General features: G+C 43.2%; 1 protein-coding gene across 1 annotated transcript in view; it reads right to left on the reverse strand.

Moving 5' to 3' along the window:
• Positions 1-22,427, reverse strand: part of LOC124775110 (ATP-binding cassette sub-family C member 4-like) — a 365,777-nt gene that overhangs the window by 323,909 nt on the left and 19,441 nt on the right. The window contains exon 2 of the mRNA XM_047249941.1: positions 2,127-2,237. Coding sequence (XP_047105897.1) covers positions 2,127-2,237 — 111 coding nt within the window. The remainder of the gene's footprint in view (positions 1-2,126; positions 2,238-22,427) is intronic.

The raw sequence follows: 22,427 nt of genomic DNA on the forward strand, positions 1-22,427 counted from the left end.
AACTGTAGAATTCACGGGCAAAGTGGGATTATTGAGCAGCAGTCATCGACACTTGTTGGGCTTATGTGGTGAGCACCTTAGTGTATAGACTGTATGAACAGACATTCAGAACTATCCGCTGTGCCAGAGGGTCCTTTATATTACGTGCTTTAGGCTTCGGTTAATGCCAGTTTTATTTGAATAATTTACCGGTTCCAACTTGCCTAGCTTACACTGCTAAAGGTTTCTCACTGTCCATGCCACAGTTATATCTATCAGGTTTGAGCCTGATGTGTAATTTACGAATTTTATTTTTGCTGGCCTTATGTGATTTGCTTTTGAACTCAGGATTAAGTTCAATACTTGCTGTTTTAGTTGAATCATTGTGGCCGTTGTGGTTCAAAAATGGTTCAAATGGCTCTGAGCACTATGGGACTTAACTACTGTGGTCATCAGTCCCCTAGAACTGAGAACTACTTAAACCTAACTAACTTAAGGACATCACACACATCCATGCCCGAGGCAGGATTCGAACCTGCGACCGTAGCAGTCGCGCGGTTCCGGACTGTGCGCCTAGAACCGCGAGACCACCGCGGCCGGCCCGGTGGCCGTTGTGTTTAAATTTTATTTATACATTGTGTTAGGCAACTAGCTTGAGTCAAATGCATTCTATTTAAAGAGATCAAATAATATTTCTCTGATGTAGATAAGTTTATATTTCACATTTTTTTTTTATTTTTTTATTTTTACAATAGCCCATTCGTTGCTTTGATCGCTGGGCTGACAGGTGTCATTTGATGTCTTCATTAAAAGTTCTGTGAGGATAGATGTAGTCTATTTTTCTTTGGAACTGTGTTAACTGGAATGTTTTTTTCTGTCTATTTTAGTAAGGCCTGAAGTCTTACTGTTTTTACGTAACGTCACCACTGTAAACCTTCACTGAAAATTACTTTAATTTCAAATATTAACAGTTTTCTGGCAGTCTTCTTGCATCTACTTGTGTTTGTTACATTTCGTGTGTTAAATAAAAAATTCATAACAACATTTTGGGGAACCGGAATGAGATTTTCACTCTGCAGCGGAGTGTGCGCTGATATGAAACTTCCTGGCAGATTAAAACTGTGTGCCGGACCGAGACTCGAACTCTAGCCGGCACGGTAACTCAGCGTGTTCGGTCAGAGGGTTATCTGCCCTCTGTAATAAAAAAACTGAGTTAATGAATCAAACAACGAACTGAAACGGGTGTCTTGCGACGTCCGCACCGAGCAGATGAAACGAACGAAAACGAACAAAAATGAGATTGCCGGCACGGTAGCTCAGCGTGTTCGGTCAGGGGGTTAGCTCCCCTTTGTAATAAAAAAACTGAGTTAATCGATCAACAACGAACTTAAACGGATGTCTTACGACGTCCGCCCCGAGCAGATGCAACGAAAAAAAAGAAAAAAAGTTGGTAGAGCACTTGCCCGCGAAAGGCAAAGGTCCTGAGTTCGAGTCTCGGTCCGGCACACAGTTTTAATCTGCCAGGAAGTTTCATCTTTTCCGGATGAAGTGTTACGTTTTTTTGTGGTCTGGCACCCTACCACACCCATCTCGCTTGCTAACTGTGGAAGTGATATGTATATTCGGAAGCCGGACGATATCGTCCTCCGTCTGTTCTGCAACTTCTAATATTTGTTTTCTCCTGCAGCTGTTGAAAGAGAAACTGAAAACATGTAGCGCTACAGAAGAGAGTTAAAAATTAGATGTGAAGTTATAGTAGGCTCTGAATAGGCACTAAAGAGAGTGGGTAACGGAAAAGTCTATAAAATTCTAACAAAAGAAAGGTGAAGTTTCTGGGACATCTTCTCGAGCAACCATGTTCGCAGAATTAGCTAACTTGGGAATGGAAGGAGAAATAGAGGAGAAGAACTGCAGGTGAAAACAAATATTAGAAGTTGCAGAACAGACGGAGGACGATATCGTCCAGTCGAATGACCTAGTGTGAATGAGATTCTGCAAAGTTTTGGGCACATTGGCTGCGAGGCAGAATTGATTTGTTGGGAATCTCAATATGCAGCGCGTGACGGGATCTATAATTCATGGTTCAAAAGATTTATTCACCGAAAGTAAAATATTAGCTGTTTAGGAAAAGGAACTAAAACACTTACCTTTCTAATTCGTCCCCTAGTGTGCCTGTTATGTCTTCCTCCAAAGTGTCGTACAGATCGTCCTCTGTTATACCCTTCCTGAAGCTCTTCCATATCAGCGGACGAAGCCAGCTGCAAGAAAAAGAAATAAAAAAATCTTCTTTAGTAACAGAATTTCATTGTGTCATTGAATGTAATTAACGCTTGGAATTATAGTTTGTGCCTGAACGTAAGGTGTTTGCCAGCAGGCACTTCTTATTGTACTAAATATCTTTCAGTTCCTTTCATGGATGAAGCAGAGGTATTATGACAACACATTACATGCCACTGCGCGAGCTGCTATCGATCAAAATTTACTTCCACAGCCCATAAAATTAGTGAATTCAACGCGGAAAACCAGTATTTTTTTATATTCTAAGGATAATATACCAAGATAAAAGGAGTATTTCATCGCGTGTTTGCGAGCTCGGATTTGTCTCCATTTCTGCGGCACTCATCTGCTGATCAACCAACAAAGATACTATCTGCATTGTCATTCTTCGTATACTATCAGTTTTACTGCTAGATCAACCAAATATTAATTCCAACCAACTGAGTTTTATCCAGCATATATTTCACAAGCATTATTTTTCGTACAGTCTGAAATTTCCCCGTATCTCAACAATGAATCGAAGTTGCCTGTTTTGTTTTCTCGTGACTGATCGTATGTATCCAACACGCCTTAAGGTATTACGGCAAAACAGTTCATTTCTGCTTTTTCTTAAATCGCTTTGATGTTCCGCTTTTTCTCTGTTCGGTGAAAAGAGATAGGTTACGAAATGTCCGGTACGTTCTCTGCGTTCTGTCATTTACCGCCTCGTGTTTCATTTGTGTCATTATCAAATTCCACATAACTATGATGCAGACTAGTATTACTAAACTTTCATTTGTGTCATTGTCGAATTTCACATAACTATGGGAGTGGCCGAGCGGTTCTAGGCGCTACAGACTGGAACCGCGCGACCGCTACTGTCGCAGGTTCGAATCCTGCCTCGGGCATGGATGTGTGTGATGTCCTTATGTTAGTTAGGTTTAAGTAGTTCTAAGTTCTAGGGGACCGATGACCTCAGACGGTAAGTCCCATAGTGCTCAGAGCCATTTTAACCATTTGAACATAACTATGATGTAGACTAGTATTCCTAAACTTTCATTTCTGTCATTGTCGAATTTCACATAACTATGATGCAGACTAGTATTACTAAACTGCATGAGAATAGTAAACTAAAAAATGATAGGGTTGAACTTCAGGTTGACAGAAAATATATTATCGACCGTTTTGACTAGATGACTGCGTGCTTTCACTGGTGGCAGTAAATAAGAATACCGGCACCCAGTTTCGATCTCTCGCATCCTTTCATTTTCCTAGTCATAGACTAACAACGCAAAGGCAACAATACACAAGACTGAACAGGCATTCGCAGCAATCATCCACACGTTACAGTAGCACACTCAACCATTCATTGATAGATCATAGGACTGCATCACTAGGATCCTATGAACATGAGTTCTTTTACCGGTGCCATTTTCAGAAGTATAATTGTGTGCTGCTGTGCGGACTGGTACTAGCCTACGTTCATAATCACCGCCTCCACATGAGCAATATATAATGCACTGGATAATATTCTCATCTGCACCCCAAAAAGGGGATATCTATGTAAGGTTTCGTAAAGTATTGAGAGGCCTTATTCAAATGTCTGCCATTTCAGGTACTGCAGCAACTTTGTTACATTTTCTCAGCAGCCAAACGAGCTTGTTACGAGTTGTTCTCCACTTCTCTGCATACGCTTAATAGCCTAATCTGATATTATTCACATAGCTTCTACACTCGAATAATATTCCATTACAGGCCGTACGAGCCTTGTATAAGAAACGTGTCTTTCGTATACGAAGTATGGACCTTGCCGTGGTGAGGTGGATTGCGTATCTCAACAATACAGATAGCTATACCGTAGGTGCAAACACAATGGAGGCGTATCTGTTCAGATGCAAGACAAGCGTGTGGTTTCTGAAGAGGGGCAGCAGCCTTTTCAGTAGTTGTAGGGGCAACAGTCTGGTTGATTGACTGATCTGGTCTTGTAACATCAATCAAAACGGCCTTGCTGTGCTGGTACTGCAAACGGCAGAAAGCAAGGGGAAACTGTAGTCATCATTTTTCCCGAGCTCATGCAGGTCTACTGTATGGTTAAATGGTGATGGCTTGCTCTTGGCTAAAATACGAGGGTTGTCCAGAAAGTAAGTTCCGATCGATCGCGAAATGGAAACCGTTGGGAAAATCCAGTGGAGCTTTGCACAGAAGTGCTGGGCAGTGCCTCTAGTATGCCAGTCGATCGTGTTGCGTCGCTCTTTTCAGTTTTGAGTAAACAATGAGCACGTAAAGATGCGTAGGGAATAGCGTCTCCGGCCAAGTATGAGGGCCTGGTAAGAGATTTCGCCTGTGTCATGCAGCCCACACAACACAACTGTCGAGCAGTTCCTTCTTCATGCCAATTCTCGGCCGCACACTGCAGGGGCAATGAAGACGCTCCTACAGCGTTTCCGATGAGAAGTGTTTGATCATCCACAATAAAGTTCGTAATTGGTTCCCCCTGAGTCTCATCTCTGATCACAAAAACCGCTGGCTATGAAGACAAAATTTTTCCACAGACAACGAGCTGCAGACCAGTGCAGATAACTGGCCGAAAGCACAGGCGGCTGCTTTCTACGACGAGGATACTGGAAAGCTGATACAGCACTACGACAAAACTCGAAGCTGGAGCGGCGACTATGCAGAGAAATAGGTGGAAGGTGTTCCTAACTGTTTCAAATAAAACGCTTCTGGTTTTCACTGTGGTTTCCATTTCGCGACCGTTCGGAATTTACTTTTTGGACAACCCTCGTATTCTGGAGGTAAAATAGCCCCCCATTTGAATCACCGGGCGGGGACAACTCAGGAGGTTGTCATCATAAGGAAAAACAAACCATGTAATCTATGGGTCGGAGCGTGGAATATTGAATCCGTTAATCTGTCTGTTAGATGTAGTAGGGTTTAGTGAAGTTCGGCGGTAGGCTGAGCACGGCTTCTGGTCAGGCGAGTACAGCGTCATAAATACAAAATGAAATAGCATTATGCAGGAGCTGGTGTAATAATGAAAAGAAAATAGGAATGCAGGTAAGCTACTATGAACAACATACCGAGCGCATTATTGTAGCCAAGACAGACATGAAGCCAACACCCACCACAGTGGTACGCGTTTATATGACAATTAGCTTCACAAATGATGTACAGATTGAAAAAAATATGATAGGATAAAAGAATTATTCACATAGTTAAAGAAGAGAAACATTTAATTGTGATGAGGGACTGGAGTTCGAAAGAAGGAAAAAGAAGATAAGGGAAAACTGTAAGTGGATATGAAGTGCAGGAAAGGACTGGAAAACGAAGCCGCCTGGTAGCGTTTCGCAGTGAGCGTCATTTAATTACAATACTTGGTTTAAGACGCTTTTGACAATTTCGACTGGAATACACTCTTTGAAATTCTGAAGGCAGCAGGGATAAAATACAGGGACGAAAGGTTATATACAACTTCTTCAGGACCCACACAGCAGTTCTTCGAGTCGACGAGCGTGAAGGGAAGCAGTAGTTGAGAAGAGAATGATACAATGACGTAGCGTATCTTCGATGTTATTCAATCTGTACATCGAGCAAGCAGTAAGGGAAACTAAAGAAAAATTGAAGAAGGAATTTAAGCTCACGGAGAAGAAATAAAAACTTTGAAGTTTGCCGATGACAATGTAATTTTGTCAAAGATAGCAAGGGACTTGGAAGGGCATTTGAATGGCATGGACAGTGTCTTGAAAGGAGGATTTAAGATGAACATCAACAATAGCAAAACAAGTGTAATCGAATGAAGTCAAAGTAAACTAAAGGATGTAGGGAGAATGATATTAGGAAACAAGACACTAAAAGGAGTAATGAGTTATGATGGCTGAAGTAGGAAGGACATGAAATGTAGACTGCCAACAGCAAGAAGCGTTTCTGAAGACGAGAAATTTGCTAACATCGAATAGAGATTTAAGTGTTAGGAAATCTTTTCTCAGGTATTTGTCTGGAGTGCAGCCATGTATGAAGTGAGACATGGACGATAAACAGTTTAGACAGTAAGAGAATAGATGCTTTTGAAATATGGCGCTACACAAGAATGCTGAAGATTAGATGGATAGATCGTGTAACCACGTAACCAATAACGAAGTACTGAATAGAACTGGAGAGAAAACAAATTTGTGACATAATTTGGTTAGAGAAAGGATCGGTTGATATGACATCAAGGGATCACCAATTTAGTACTGGACGGAAGTGGGTATTCAGAGATGAAGAGGCTTGCATAGGATACAGTAGGTGTAACAAACCAGTCATCGGGCTGAAGACCACAACAACGATACGTTTTCGAGCGAAACGACAACATAGTGTCCTACCAACGAATGGAAGATTAGCATTTGCTTTACTTACAACTGATCGCATGTGAACCAGCCCTTATCTCCATACATTGTTACTCGCAGGTATTTATATCTCGTAATTGGATTCAGTTGTCACTCATGTAGTCAAAATGAAGCAGATTGTGAATCAAATTGTCATTGCGTTAACGGTTATTGCCAGTCTTTGTACAGTCTGATATATTGTAAGAAATTTACTAGATATACCTGTAATTTACGTCAGTTCAGACTCAGCTTACAACTATCAGTAATTGCTCATTCATTCTTACTTAACATAAAAAATCTGCTCCAATCACAAATGTCTGAGCCACACCCGAAATTACTTCTCTGGCCTGGATGATTCTCCGTCTAGGAAAAGGTGTTGTACTGCTAGTATCAGAAAATCCTCATTCTAGTCTAGACCTACAAGAACGTACTTTCCTTAACAGATGTATCTGAAGTAATCGAATCCGCCTAGATAGTGTCGGTTTTGTTAATATATTATATGCGAAGAGCGGGAATTAAATTTCACTTGAACGATGTTTTCGGAATCCACGCTCGCGGCAATAAACAATGTAGATTTGTTCCAAGGAAGTAAAAAAGTCTGAACAATGAATGTATACGAGATTTTTGCAACAGATGGACGAAAATGATACCAGTAATGGAGTCCATCAGGATTAATACCTAAAGAGCTGACCTTTTAGATCCAGGACGCGCTATCAGTGCTGAAATGCTTTGTCTGATTGTCGGAATCATCTTGCTCGAACTATAGCACACCTCCAGGCTCCAGCTGCTAAAATCAGATATTCTGCATATAACCACGTTCTATACTACCATGTGACACCACCGAGTGAAGTGGCGCATTGACTGGACTCGCAATCGGGAGGACGACGGTTCAAACCGGCGTCCGGCCATTCTGATTTAGGTATTCCGTGATTTACCTAAATCGCTTCAAGCAGTTGCCGGGAGGGTCCCTTTGAAAGGGGACGGCCGATTTAGTTCCCCGTCCTTTTCTCATCCAATGGGACCGATAACCTCGCTGTGTGGTCCCCTGCCGCAAATCAACGAACCAACCAACCAACGAACCAATCATGTAACACCAAAATCCCAAAAGAAGTGAAGAATTATAGTTTATATGTATCTCTTGTAATTTCCACTCTTCTCGTAATCAAATATACGTATTTAGTTATCAATCAAATTAGTTTCAGTGCTTTATATTTTTAGATGTAATTTCGATATGATATGCTGAACCACCTAAAACCTGGACCGCAAATATCGTGAAAATCAGAAGTGCTATTGATGCTCGGTTTTCACAGTATTGACTGGCAGTCAGAGGCTCGTATTGTTAGCCGATAAACCGGTTGTAATAGTACTTAGAAAGTGTACGTTTTGTGAATACATACACTTTTTTAAATGGAACAATGCCTATTGACATTGACAAACAAAAAGTAGGGTAAACTGGAATGTCAGTTGCGTTTGTTACAGGATTCCATGGCGAGTCGTTTACGATATAGCGTATTTTCAAAAAAATCCACGCTGGCACTTGCACAGTACCTGTGGTAGCAGACACGAACCAATAACACAAGTGCATAGTTACGTGGATTCTGACCAGTAACGAGACAATTGACCATCACAGGTTGTGTTCAAAACGACTACCGGGAGCGGCAATACATGCTTCCAGTCTGGTATGGACCGATTGCTACACATGTGCTAGCATTTCAGCGGCGATGTCCGAGCAGGCTGCAGTAATACGTCGTTGCATATCATCGGGTGTAGTTGGTATGTGTTTCAGCTTTCCCCACAGAAAAAGTCTACGGCGTCAAATCCGGGAAAAGGGCTGGTCAAGCTATAGATCATCTGCGTCCAATCCAAAGATTTGGAAACAATTCGTGAATACGTATTGCAGTACTTCGTACTCACATCCTTTGGGCTGGACAGCCGGTTCCTCCTAGTATGCAGAGGAACGTCTTCTAGCATCTGTGGAAGATAGTCTTTTAGGAGGCTGCAATACTTGTGCGTTTTCAGTGTTCCGTCTATGTAAAACAGGCGTACGAGATGATGCTTCACTATCTCATGCCATATGTTTACACTTCATGGACGTTTATTTCCACCTGACGAAGCCAACTGGGACTGTCAACAGACCAATAGTGCATGTTACGGTGCTTTGCCTGACCATGACTGGTAAATGTGGCTTCATCACTAAACAAGATACGTGATACATATGGAGTATCCTGTCTTAATGCCCATACACAGAAGTTAACACGATTCTCATAACCGTTTCCATGCAGCTCTTGATGGAGAGAGTTGTGATAGGGATGAAACCTATGGCTCGGGGGCTAACGTACGGGTCAACTCAACAGCAGCAAGAACAGTAATTTCGCCCTCTTCTGTCATCCCTTGTTTTCTTCTGTTATGTTGTGTATGACACTATCACTTTCACGTAACTACTTGTAGAAAGTGACAAATAACTGCTTAGATGTTTGACGTCTATTGGGATATCTTGCGCACTCACCGTACAAGAACGAACCGCATTCGTCCTACTCTCTCCATACACCACGAGGCTGTCGGCTTTTTCTGCATTGGTAAATCCCATCGTCTACTGTTTGTACTGCTACACACTAACTGACTAGCAAGTCACAGTGCACCCAGGGAACAAATAGGCACAATATACGTAAACATGACAACATCGTACCTAGCAACTATGTTCACTGGATGGCACAAACAAGCGTCAGTGTGGAATCTGTGATAAAACAATATCTCGAAAACGACTCGCACTAGACTCTTGCAACAAACACCACTGACATTCTAATTTACCCTTCTTTTAGTTCGTTAATGTCAATAAGAATTGTTCCACTTAAAAAAGTGTACGTTTGAGCAAAAAATACACTTCCTAATTATTATTACAGTCTGTTTATTGGCTAACAATACGACCACCTGACTAACAATCTATTCTGTGAAAACCGTACGTCAATAGCACTTTCCAATTCCGCAATATATGCGATGCAGATTTTAGATGATTAACACTGTGTATTCGTTGTCAGAAAAAAGTCTGAAGTATCCTGTAGGGAACGAGGAAAAAAACGAAACATCACCCGTTGAGAGAGCAAGTGATTACAAGTTCAAATGAAATTCACAAGGAATTTGGCAGCATTAGTCCACTTATCATTATGACGTTGCTCCCCTTTGGCCCTGTTGCATGCACTGCTTCGGCTGGGAAGGGTGTCATAAAGCCGTTGTATCCACTCCTGAGGCAAACTGGCCCACATCTGTTGTATCTAGCACTTGATACCCTGGAAACTGGCATTGAGGCGAGCTGGCCTCATACAAGTTCTGTTGGGGACAGTTCTGGGGATCGGTACCTGAGCATCACGTAGACAGCTCACACACGAACGTGCCATGTCTGTCCAGTTGCAGAAGGCTCCACGATACTGTCGCATGGGTGGCAGCACATGAGGACGCAAGTGGTCAATGACCTTTACCTACATTCTGGCTTATTTTCTTTGCATTCGTAACCTAGCTAATTGCCCTTCCGATGACATTATCACAAGGAATTCCCAAAATTTATTATCTCGTTCCAAGTATTTCCGAGTGCTTCCCAGGATTGGCAAGGAATTTAAAACAAAAGCACACACATACTCGCATTGTATAATGTACCAGGTCCTTCTTCTCTCCTCCTACCGTAGGCTAGTATTTTAGCCAGCATTAAAATGAAACAGCCATCATCACAAGGAATTCCCAGAATTTATTATCTCTTTCCAAATACTGCCGGGTACTTCCGAGGATTGGGCAGAAATTTAAAATACCACACACACGTACACGCAGATCCCTCTCCTCTCCTCCAATCGCAGGCTAGCATTTTAGCCATCATTAAAATGAAACAGCCAATTAAACAATTAAAATGGTACCCCAGACGGGCTGTACTCAAAAGTATCCGAACGATCTGAATTATTTATTAAAAAAGTGTACACACTTAAAAAGCTGTTCGAATTGCACACATTGACGAAATATAATCAACTATATTTTCATTACTAGCTTCAAAAAATCGTTTATGAGCTAGCACCCTAGTCGCATTGATAAATTTCGTTGTAAGCTATGTATAATTCGCTATGGAATATTAGATTGAGTGTATAACGTATTAGTCAAATAGTTAAACACTAATATTTACTTACGCGGTGTAATTAATGTTTACTGATATATAGTCGTCGAACATGAGTCATACTGTAACTTCTAGTCCACAGAAACTTCAAAACTGCGAAATAAAATCAATTTCTGATTTTATGCTCCTCTTGCTTGTGTTTGTCAACAGATGGATACGCTGGTAAAATATTCAAAATTCGATATGTTTACTATATTGTAAGACACAATACACCCTCAAATTAATTATGGATCGCATCTATGATGGTGGTAAAATGTCACAATATTATTTACAAGTCTGCAAAAATGTACCAACAATGCAAGAAAGTGCATTGATTGTGGCAAAGTAGTTACAAAAACGTGACTGCAAACGCTGGAAGTACCCTAATGCGGTTTTTATGCCTAAACTCATGTGGGCTTTTAAGCATGCAGGTAAACTTTTTATGAGATACGAGAACGAGTGTAAAACACACTCTCCACAAATTTTTAAACACTAATGTTTGCTTATGCAGTGGAAATAACGAATTAGTAACATGCGATTGCTGAAGATGACTTTTACATCAAATACTATTTCGCAAAACTTCAAAATCCAAATGAAATGAACTGGTGGTTTAAGCTTCTGTTGCTTATCTCCAACAGGTGGTGTCGTTCACAGTTTGACCTGATTTAAAACACAATAGAGCCTCACATTAAATACTTGCCACATTTATAATGCAAAAATACCTCAGCAGCGCAGAAAAGTGCAAGGTCTATGTCAAGGTTCATAATTTTATTTTCCACATACAGACATATCCGTCAAAATAATGCCTAAAACATCCTTGTTAAATCTAAAGTAAGTATTCCGATGCTGTTTCCATTCTAAATACTCACAGATAACACGATAAACGAACAGCTGACATTGAATGTTAGGTCTAAAATATAAGGGTCGTAAAACTAACCTGACCGGATATACTATTCGTACATACAGAAAATACATGTTAGCTGAAATACTACGCTACTCAGACAAGCACATAAATAAACAGGCAGTCTGATTTACTGGAACAATGTAACTGATTAGATCTGGTTAAAGTTTAGGTCACAACACTCCCTTAGACTAAATATTTCCACATCTAAATTGTTCTGAAACATGTTATACAGCAGAAACACAATCGCTTATTTTGATTGGCAATTAAAGATTTTATTATAAATGAATCAGGTCTACTAGTGGTTATGTACAATAACAATTCACGACAAAAAATGGTTCAAATGGCTCTGAGCACTATGGGACTTAACGGCTATGGCCATCAGTCCCCTAGAACGTGGAACTACTTAAACCTAACTAACCTAAGGACATCACACAACACCCAGTCATCACGAGGCAGAGAAAATCCCTGACCCCGCCGGGAATCGAACCCGGGAACCCAGGCGTGGGAAGCGAGAACGCTACCGCACGACCACGAGCTGCGGACTTCACGACAAACGTCGCAATATTTACCAATCGTAACTATGGTGCCAAGACTTTCTAAACTTTTATAGACTGTTTTGCTATATTCTACTACTAAATAACACCAACATATAATAGAACTACGAGATGCGAAAAGACACACACACACACACACACACACACACACACATCATAACCAAAAAACAATGTCAGCAAAAACCATATTAGGAAGGAAGAAGGCGTTTTGACGATTTTATTATTCTACATCTCTGTTCTTCATGTCTGCATATTTGCAAAATCCTGCCACTAGAGGCTCTGTACGGTAGCGTGTAACATAACGGTTTCGGGAAAGAACGTACTGTAATTGAGTCTCGGATACGAAGTTACATGGACTTCCGTCCATGTCTTCTGGGTGCTTAACTTTTTTGTCGGGCAATAATATTTAATTATCCGAGAGGTTACTTAGTCTCATTCCATCCCTATGTCTGAACAGCTACCAGCACTTTCAAATAGTCTTTTCGCCACACAATATGGACCTGAGATAACAGCCATGTTGCAGCATAACGGTCGTCAAGAGTTCACGCATCCAGCCATGTGGTCGCATGAAGCCTAACTCTTTCTAATAAAGTTTGTTCGTTTTTATTTGCCACTCCGGGGGTCCAGACGCAGCTTCTGAAGCGCAAGACGATCCTGCAGCATTTCATGGGCGAACCAATGAGCGTTCTCTAGTATGTGCCCAGGTATAATCTAAGGAAATACTCAAATTTCTTTCTTGAGCTGATTAATTAATATCATCCTTTATAATAAGAGCGTTCCCAGCAAGGGAACACAGAAAAAAACTATATTCGCAAACATAACTTGCATCCTGCCCCCATTCAGATTGACGTATCGATACAGCAGCGATTTGAAGAAAGCCATAACATAGATACCGAGCAGTAGTAAGTGTAACCTGATCCATTTTCCGTGAACTCTCATAATTATTTTGACATTCACTGTTATTCCTCTTGCAACTGATGCCCTTTATTCTAAATCCTTCCAGTAGCGTTGTATCTCCGATTCGCGATGCTTCTTTCTCACGTTTCACCTGATGTCAGAAAACGCTAAATGTGCAAATATGTGAAGAATTTGCATGTATCTGAACTTCACCAGCCTGACAACAGAATAATATGCAGAAAATTATACAGACCACTCTCCCTCAATTGCGTACATTGTAAGCAATAGGTTCCTGTTACACAATGAGGTGACAAAAGTCATGGCATACCTCCTAATATCGTGTCGAGCATCCTTTTGCCCGGCGTAGTGCAGACACTCGACGTGGTTCAAATGGCTCTAAGCACTATGGGACTCTGAGGTCATCAGTCCTCTAGACTTAGAACAACTTAAACCTAACTAACCTAAGGACACCACACACATCCATGCCCGAGGCAGGATTCGAACCTGCGACCGTAGCAGCAGCGCGGTCCCGAACTGAAGCGCTTAGAACCGTTCGGCCACAGCGGCCGGCAAACGTAACGTGCCCCGGACGCAACAAGTCCTTGGAAACCCCCCCCCCCCCCCCCACAGTCATGCTGCCTCTTTAGCCGTCCATAATCGTTAAGGTGTTGTCGGTCAAGGATTCTGTGCACGAACTGACCTCTCAATTATGTACCATGAATGTTTGATGGAATACATGCCGAGAGATCTGGGTGCCAAATAATTCGCTCAAATCGCACAGAACGTTCTTCGAACCAATCGCAAAGTTGGTCTGGTGATGGTTCAAATGGCTCTGAGCTCTATGGGACTCAACATCTGAGGTCATCAGTCCCCTAGAACTTAGGACTACTTAAACCTTACTAACCTAAGGATATCACACACATCCATGCCCGAGGCAGGATTCGAACCTGCGACCGTAGCAGTCGCGCGGGGGATTGAAGCACCTAGAACCACTCGGCCACCGCCTTGGTCCGGTGACATGGCACATTGTCATGCACAAACATTCCATGAATGGCTGAAAATATTCTCCAACTAGCAGAACATAATCGTTTCCAGTCAATGATCTGTGCAGTTGGACCAGAGGACCCAGTCCATTCTATGTCAACACATCCAACACCATTATCGAGCCACCAACAGCTCGCACATTGCCTTGTTGACAACTTGAATCCATCGCTTCGTGGGGTTTGCGCCACACTCCAGTCCTAACATCAGCTCCTATCAACTGAACTTGCGAGTCATCTCACCAGGCCACGGGTTTCCAGTCGTCTAGTGTCCAACCATATGGTCACGAGCCCAGGGTAGGTGATGCATGTGATGTAGTGCTGTCAGCAAAGGCTCTCGCTTCGGTCGTCTGCTACCATAGCCCATTAATGCCAAATTTCACTGCAATGTCCTAACGGATACGTTGTCGTACGTCCGACATTGATTTCTACGATTATTCCCACGCAGTGTTGCTTGTCTGTTAGCAATGACAATTCAACGAAAACGCCGCTGCTCTCGGTCGTTAAGTGTCAACCGATGGCCTCTGCGTCGGCTGTGGTGAGAGGTGATATCTGAAATTTGGTATTCTCGTCACACTCATGAGACTGTAGATCTCGGAATATTGAATTCCCTAACGATTTCCGAAATGAAATGTCCAATGCGTCTAGGTCCAACTAGCATTCGATGTTCACAGTCTGTTAATTCCCGACGTGGGCCACAATCACGTCATAAACCTTTTCATGCGAATCATCTAAGTGCAAATCACAGCTCCACCAATGCACTGCCCTTTTGTACTTTTTGCACGCGATACTACCGCCATCTGCATATGTGCTTATCGCTATCCCATAACTTTTGTCATCTCAGTGTAAAGTGGGGACATTAGTACGTTTGGTGATTAATAAACACAGTTTTCCAATTGTTTTGAGTTTTATTTTTTGTACGAAACAAATGAATTCCACCAACTCACAGGTCTCATCCTGGATACCACTGCATGACACAGAATGACCACAGAATAGGATCTGTGTCCTTCCGAGTACTAATTTTGTTACGTTGAACGAGCGGTTAGTGGTTCGTATTCGGAAACCCGGCAGTTCAAATCCCCGTGCAGTCAACCAAATTTAGTTTTTCCGTTATTTCCATGTGTCACATAAGACAAATTCTGGGTGGTTCCTTTGGAAAGGATAGCGTCGATGTCCTCCACAAATCCTATTTTGAGCTCCAATGGTCAACTGCATATTAAACCCTAACCTTTCTGTCTTTCTTCTTTCCTTCCTTCTTTTCGGCGTTCTATCACTCATATCTACTCGCTTGATTTAACAGTTCTTTTAGCCGACATTTCAGTGTTCACGCTGTTTCTACTGTCAGCATAAATGTATCTCTGTCTAAAAAAATTTTCTGCTCAGTATAAACTTTCTATGTATTTCTGATTGTTGTCACTATGCTAAACTATTCATAAATGTACTCCATATAAAAAAACTAATCCTATAATATGATGAGTAAGAACGTTATATCCTCTGAGATTAATTTTCGACATGACTTCAAAAACTCTCATTTTATGTTTCTTTAAAATAAAAATAGCGTCATAAATAACAGACGACCCGGACACATTAGTCAGTATCCTACACCGGACAAGAACAAAGGAGAAACGCTTCAGTACCTCTGGCGGTGTACAGGCCCCATACGTTACGCTCCAGACCCATTCTATTTCGATGAAAGAAACCATTTAAATATAGTCCCCACAGTAACAACATCGCCCTTCCACTTGCCCCGGCAGCCAACCTTAACCGGTTCAGTCCAGGTTTCCACCGCAGCGTCGTCTTGTGCTTTAATAAGAAGTTCCGTTTGCGCAATTCGCTCTGTACTAACACTGCCTGCGCGTCATAGGAAACTCAGCCTCCTCTAATCTCCCGAGATTTGAGCAAACCAGATGATGTCATGCATGGTTCCCAAGAAATTCGGGTTTTGAGTACGGAAGCGACGCAGGCCAGTGTCCTCCCTAGCGCGCAGAATCCTTGGAAAGAGACCATGAGACAAAAGTCACACAAGGCTACCAACTAAGGATGTACTTTATTTACTGTAGTGGAAAGACGTCTGGGATTTAACAAGCCGACAACATGAGGTCATCAGAGACAGAGCACAATCTCGAATAGGAGAACTATGCCCTAGACTCAGACTGTGTTCTCTCCAGTGGAAACAACCCAGGATTCACCCGAAAAGATTTTCGGACACCACAGAAAACCTAAACATTGATAACTGGAAGCAGATTTCGATCTCGCTTCTCGCGAACGCAAGTTTAGCGCCTGCGTTTTATTGGCAGGACACTTAGAAAATGTAACAGACTACTAAGGAGACTGCCTACACTACGCTTGTCCGTTCTCTTTTAGAATACTGCTGTGCGGTGTGGGATCCTTATCAGATGGGACTGACGGAGTACATCGAAAAGGTTCAAAGAAAGGCAGCACGTTTTGTATTATCGCGAAATGTGGTTGAGAGAGTCACAGAAATGATACAGGATGTGGGCTGGACATCATTAAAAGAAAGGCGTTTTTCGTTGCGACGGAATCTTCTCACGAAATTCCAATCACCACCTTTCTCCTCCGAATGCGAAAATATTTTGTTGACACCGACCTACATAGGGAGGAACGATCACCAAGATAAAATAAGGGAAATCAAAGCTCGTACGGAAAGATATAGGTGTTCGTTCTTTCCGCGCGCTATACGAGATTGGAATAATGAAGAACTATGAAAGTGGTTCGATGAACCCTCTGCCAGGCAATTAAATATGATTTGCAGAGTATCCATGTAGATGTAGGAATCAGTGCAATAGAACGCTGTGGTATTTTCTTTAATGGGATTCCAGGCGATTTTGTTGTCTATCTTTACGGCCAAATCCATCTCTAATGTTCTCGACGTCAAATGGAATTAAGCTTTTTAACTATCTTACGTAAACGTGGATGTGCGTAACCGGAAATTGAGGATTACATAAATCAGTCTCTTACCGTCGAGTAAAACAATCTACAGTCTACTCTACCACATCCACGCTTGTTGTCAAAAGTACGATCATACGCGGTATCAAGTGAAATCTGTGAATGGATCGAGGACTTTTTTGATAGGGAGGACGCAGCACGTTATCTTGGATGGAGAGTATAGACAGATGCAAAAGTAGCTTCGGGTTATCCCGGGGAAGTGTGTTGGGACCCTAGCTGTTCATGTTGTGTATTAATGACAATGCGGAAAATATTAACAGTAACCTCAGGCTTTTTTTTTTTTTTTTTTACAGATGATGCAGTGATCTATAATGAAGTACTGTCTGAGGTCATCAGTCCCCTAGAACTTAGAACTACTTAAACCTAACTAACCTAAGGACATCACACACAGCCATGCCAGAGGCAGGATTCGACCCTGCGACCGTAGCGGTCGCGCGGTTCCAGACTGAAGCACCTAGAACCGCTCGGCCACTGCGGCCGGCCGAGCGCAGATTATCCAGACTATATTAATCCAGTGTTTAGTAATAAGAGCACTTAGCTACTTAAGCTTTAAGCATAATTTCAAACCTTTCCTAAACTTTATTTCGCTTACATGCTTAAAAAGTAATATACATTGCCCAGTCACGTTAATGTGACCACGAGTCCAAAGCGTGAATGACCATCTCTTGCAGCGCGGACTCTGCGAGACGTGTATATTCACAATATACATAAATGATCTTGTGGATGACATCGGAAGTTCACTGAGGCTTTTTGCGGATGATGCTGTGGTATATCGAGAGGTTGTAACAATGGAAAATAGTACTGAAATGCAGGAGGATCTGAAGCGAATTGACGCATGGTGCAGGGAATGGCAATTGAATCTCAATGTAGACAAGTGTAATGTGCTGCGAATTCATAGACAGAAAGATCCCTTATCATTTAGCTACAGTATAGCAGGTCAGCAACTGGAAGAAGTTAATTCCATAAATTATTTGGGAGTACGCATTAGGAGTGATTTAAAATGGAATTATCATATAAAGTTGATCGTCGGTAAAGCACATGCCAGACTAAGATTCATTGCAAGAATCCTGAGGAAATGCAATCCGAAAACAAAGGAAGTAGGTTACAGTACGCTTGTTCGCCCACTGCTTGAATATTGCTCAGCAGTGTGGGATCCGTACCAGATAGGGTTGATAGGAGAGATAGAGAGGATCCAACGGAGAGCAGCGCGCTTCGTTACAGGATCATTTAGTAAACGCGAAAGCGTTACGGAGATGATAGATAAACTCCAGTGGAAAACTGCAGGAGAGACGCTCAGTAGCTCGGTACGGGCTTTTGTTGAAGTTTCGAGAACATACCTTCACCGAGGAGTCAAGCAGTATATTGCTCCCTCCTACGTATATCTCGCGAAGAGACCATGGGGATAAAGTCAGAGAGATTAGAGCCCACACAGAGGCATACCGACAATCCTTCTTTCCACGAACAATACGAGACTGGAATAGAAGGGAGAAACGATAGAGGTACTCAAGGTACCCTCCGCCACACACCGTCAGGTGGCTTGCGGAGTAGGGATGTAGATGTTGATGTAGTGGCGTTCTGGAAGGTACCAACATGGATAAGGAGACATGCGGTCTCCAGTGCTGTGGTCAGCTGCGATATGTTTCTCGTCTGAGGGTGCACGGGACGTACAGCCTGATCGAGGTGATCCCACGGATTCTCTGCTGAGTTTACAACCGGGGCATTTGGTGGCTAGGGGAGTACGGTGAACTCATACTAGTGCTGTTTGAACCACACACGTACACACTGAGCCGTGCGACACGTTACATTGACCTGCTGGTAGGTGTCACCATGCCGAAGAAAAACAAAATGCATGCAGAGGATGGACACGGTCCCCAAAAATTTTCCCGAGACCATAACACACTCCTCCAGCTTGGAACTTTCCGACGATTGTTGCAGACCATCAGATGGGGCATAAAACTTGATACATCTGATATGGCCACCTATCGCCACTCAGTGACATCCAGTTGCGGTATTCTCGTGCAAATTCCATCCTTCGTCGCCGTTGAATAGTAGTCAGCATGGATGCGCGAACCAGGCGCCAGTTGCGGAGGCTGAACGTTGAGGGAACACTGTTGGTAGCGCTGGATAGACAGTTGCTCGACAGCGCACGTCTGTCTGTCATCAGTGGCCTGTGGTGCACCGCAGCTGCCTCGGCGCCGGTTTTGGACAGCGCACTTCTTCCTTGCATGGTATACCTTAACCAGGGCCGGCGCAAGCCCAAGTGCCGCCCCGTGCGAGCTGCTTAATTGCCGCCCCCCTCCCCCCCCGCCCCCCCCCCCCCGTTTTTTTACAAAACGTTTGTGGAATTTTATTTAAACAAATCTGTAGGAAATGTCAGCAATCAATCGCAATTTTTGTTTTTACTTTTCAGATCTACCTAGGTTTCGGCCACTGAGTGGCCAGTCTCAAAGCTTTTAATATGTGCTTACATCTAAACCCCCATGAAGATTTCGTCTTCTGCAAACTTAGTTGTGAGTAAACGCACGGCGCGTAACAGACTGGCAGTTCTCCACTCATAAGAATACTGGCGTGTAAGCCAGACTGCTTCCCCTCTCTGTTCCTCCGGTGTAAACACGACGGTGCTGCCACAGTGGCGAGGAAGAAATTAGTCCTCCTCCCTCCCCTTGTTCAACAGGGGCGGCCGGCAGGTAGTCGAGGCGCCATGTCACAGTTCACGAAGCCGCTCCCTCCGAGGTTTGGTTTCGAATCCCCTCTTGGGCATGAATGTTGAGTTTGCCCTAAAAAAAAGGGGGGGGGGGGGGGCAGATTTGCCGCCCCTCGGAAAGTGCCGCCCCGTGCGACCGCACGTTTCGCATGTGCCTAGCGCCGGCCCTGATCTTAACCATATCGGCATACGAACAGCTTACAAGCTTAGCCGTTTCGGCAATGCATCCGCCCTTGGCCCGAAAACCAATTAGTTTGTCCTTTTGGCCGTCCGATAAATCGCTCGGTTTGCGCGTCAAGACAACTACTTAAACTGTCTCCCACGTATCCCCGACACGCTTTATATACCCTCCACTGCTAGTGCTGCCGTCTGCGAGAGGTTATTGCACGCTGACGTCAAACATTGGCGGTAGTCACATTAATGAGGCTGGACCATGTATAAAGGGTATTCATTTTAACTGAAGACATTGAAATATCTCGAAAACTACACATCGGATCTCAATCTGTCACCCCACACCGTTCATGGCTGACGGGGGCAGCTTTGAAATCTTCAGTGGGAACCCCTGTTTTTTATTACAGATTAAGATTCTACTCCAAAATCTACAACGTTTTGTCTGAAGCATTTTCTTCGTTTCGGCATATATGGCGCTGTAATTACAGCTCCGCCACACACCGTCAGGTGGCTTGAGGAGTATGGATGTAGATGTACATGTAATCGGAGGAATAGAAATGTGTACACAATCTTAATTTACGACATACTACTCAATGCCTCTTGATTATCCAGTCGCACGTGGGACCCCAACTCCATGCTGCGAGGGTGGGACAGGCCAGTATTTCATAATTTCTAATTGGAAACTGCACTCCAGCGTTGTATCCCTAGAACAGGGGACTACTCGACGTGCCTCACAATGGTCGTTTAGCGAACCTCGTACGATGTATCATTACAGGCCGTACACTGCGACTGGAGCTCACGTATCGTGCAGACATAGACAGATGGTGGCTCTAGACATTACAATAATTTCAGTGTTTATTGCCTGTGCACCTACCTGTCACTTGGTTAAAATGGCTCTAAGCACTATGGGACTTAACATCTGTGGTCATCAGTCCCCTAGACTTAGAACTACTTAAACATAACTAATCTAAGAACATCACACACATTCATGCCCGAGGCAGGATTCGAACCTGCGACTGTAGCAGCAGCGCGGCTCCGCACTGAAGCACCTAGAACCGCTCGGCCACAGCGGCCGGCCCTGTCATTTGGAGAACAGACATGCAAGTGGACAGTGACTGTTGCAACCACAGCAGAAAAAAATTGAAATAATGCTGATTTACGGAGAATGTAGGAGAACTGTTGAGACCGTTGTTGCCTTGTATCCCGAGCATTTTCCAGAGAAAGCTCCCTCTCGTTTGTTGTTTTACAAGATTGTGAACAACTTTTTGTCTGACGTCACGTACAGACCGGCAAAAGGAAAGGAAGCAAACGTGTTACAGGAGAACCTAATAAAATAGTTGTACTTGCGGCAGTGCACCACAACCCACGGATAAGCGCCCGGTAATTGCACCGCGATTCTGGTGTGTGCGCAGGTAGTGTTGTCACAATACTGCATCGTCGTAGGTATCATCCACACCACGTGTCACTGCATCAAGAGCATCATGGCGCCCATTTCAATAACCGGATAGTGTTTTGTGAATGGGCACATCAACAAATGCAGTCGACCCCCACGTTCTTTGCCGAGGCACTGATTTCCGATGAATGTACATTCAGAATACCATGGCAGTCTTAACCGGCATGACATGTATTACTGGAGTTTATACAATCCGTGCTGTTTATGGCAAGTTGGCCATCAACGTCCTTGGCCGATTAACGTATGGTGTGGCATCATGGAGAACGAACTCATTGGTCTGTATTTTATCGAGGGCACGTTGAAAGGACGCAAATATCGAACGTTTTTGGAAGTACCGGTACTACTGCAGGATTTGCCCCGAACGTTCGACAACTTTTTTAAGGTGTACCAGCAAGAGCCAACAGGCCGTGAAGACATGGTCAACAGCATCAGAAACGCCTCTGCTTACATTTCCGCAGATGTGCTTCTGTCCTTTGTATGATCATTCGAAAAGCGGATCACTAACTGTATTGAAATTGGCGGTACTATGTTTGAACACTTCCTCTAACTGGAAAAGAAGAGTAGCGTTCACTTCGAGCGAAGGCCACAGTGGCGCATCGAATAGTCTCCTGTTCTATATGTCGGCGGAATCAAAATTGCGAAGGGGGTTTTCAATTAGAGGTTATGAAATACTGGCGTGTTCTGCCCTCGCAGCATGGAAGCGGAGTCCCATATGCCATTAGAAATTTAAGGGCCATTGAAAAGCAAGTCTAAAATTTCGATTGTGTACCCATTTCTATTTCTCCGATTACAGCGCCATCTGTGGCGAAACCAAGGAAATGTTTAAGTATGTAGATTTTTCGTGGAAACGTAACCAGAAACAAAAAACGAGAGACCCCGTCGAAGATTTTTAAGTTGCCCCCGTCACCTACTGACGGGGTGGAATGGGGTTCGAATGTGGTATAATTGGATGTCCTCCTCCGAGACAAACAAATTGGAATTATAACTCCTTTTTTTATCCTATGTGTAG

This window comes from Schistocerca piceifrons, chromosome 2 (genome assembly GCF_021461385.2).
Source record: "Schistocerca piceifrons isolate TAMUIC-IGC-003096 chromosome 2, iqSchPice1.1, whole genome shotgun sequence".
NCBI lineage: Eukaryota > Metazoa > Arthropoda > Insecta > Orthoptera > Acrididae > Schistocerca > Schistocerca piceifrons.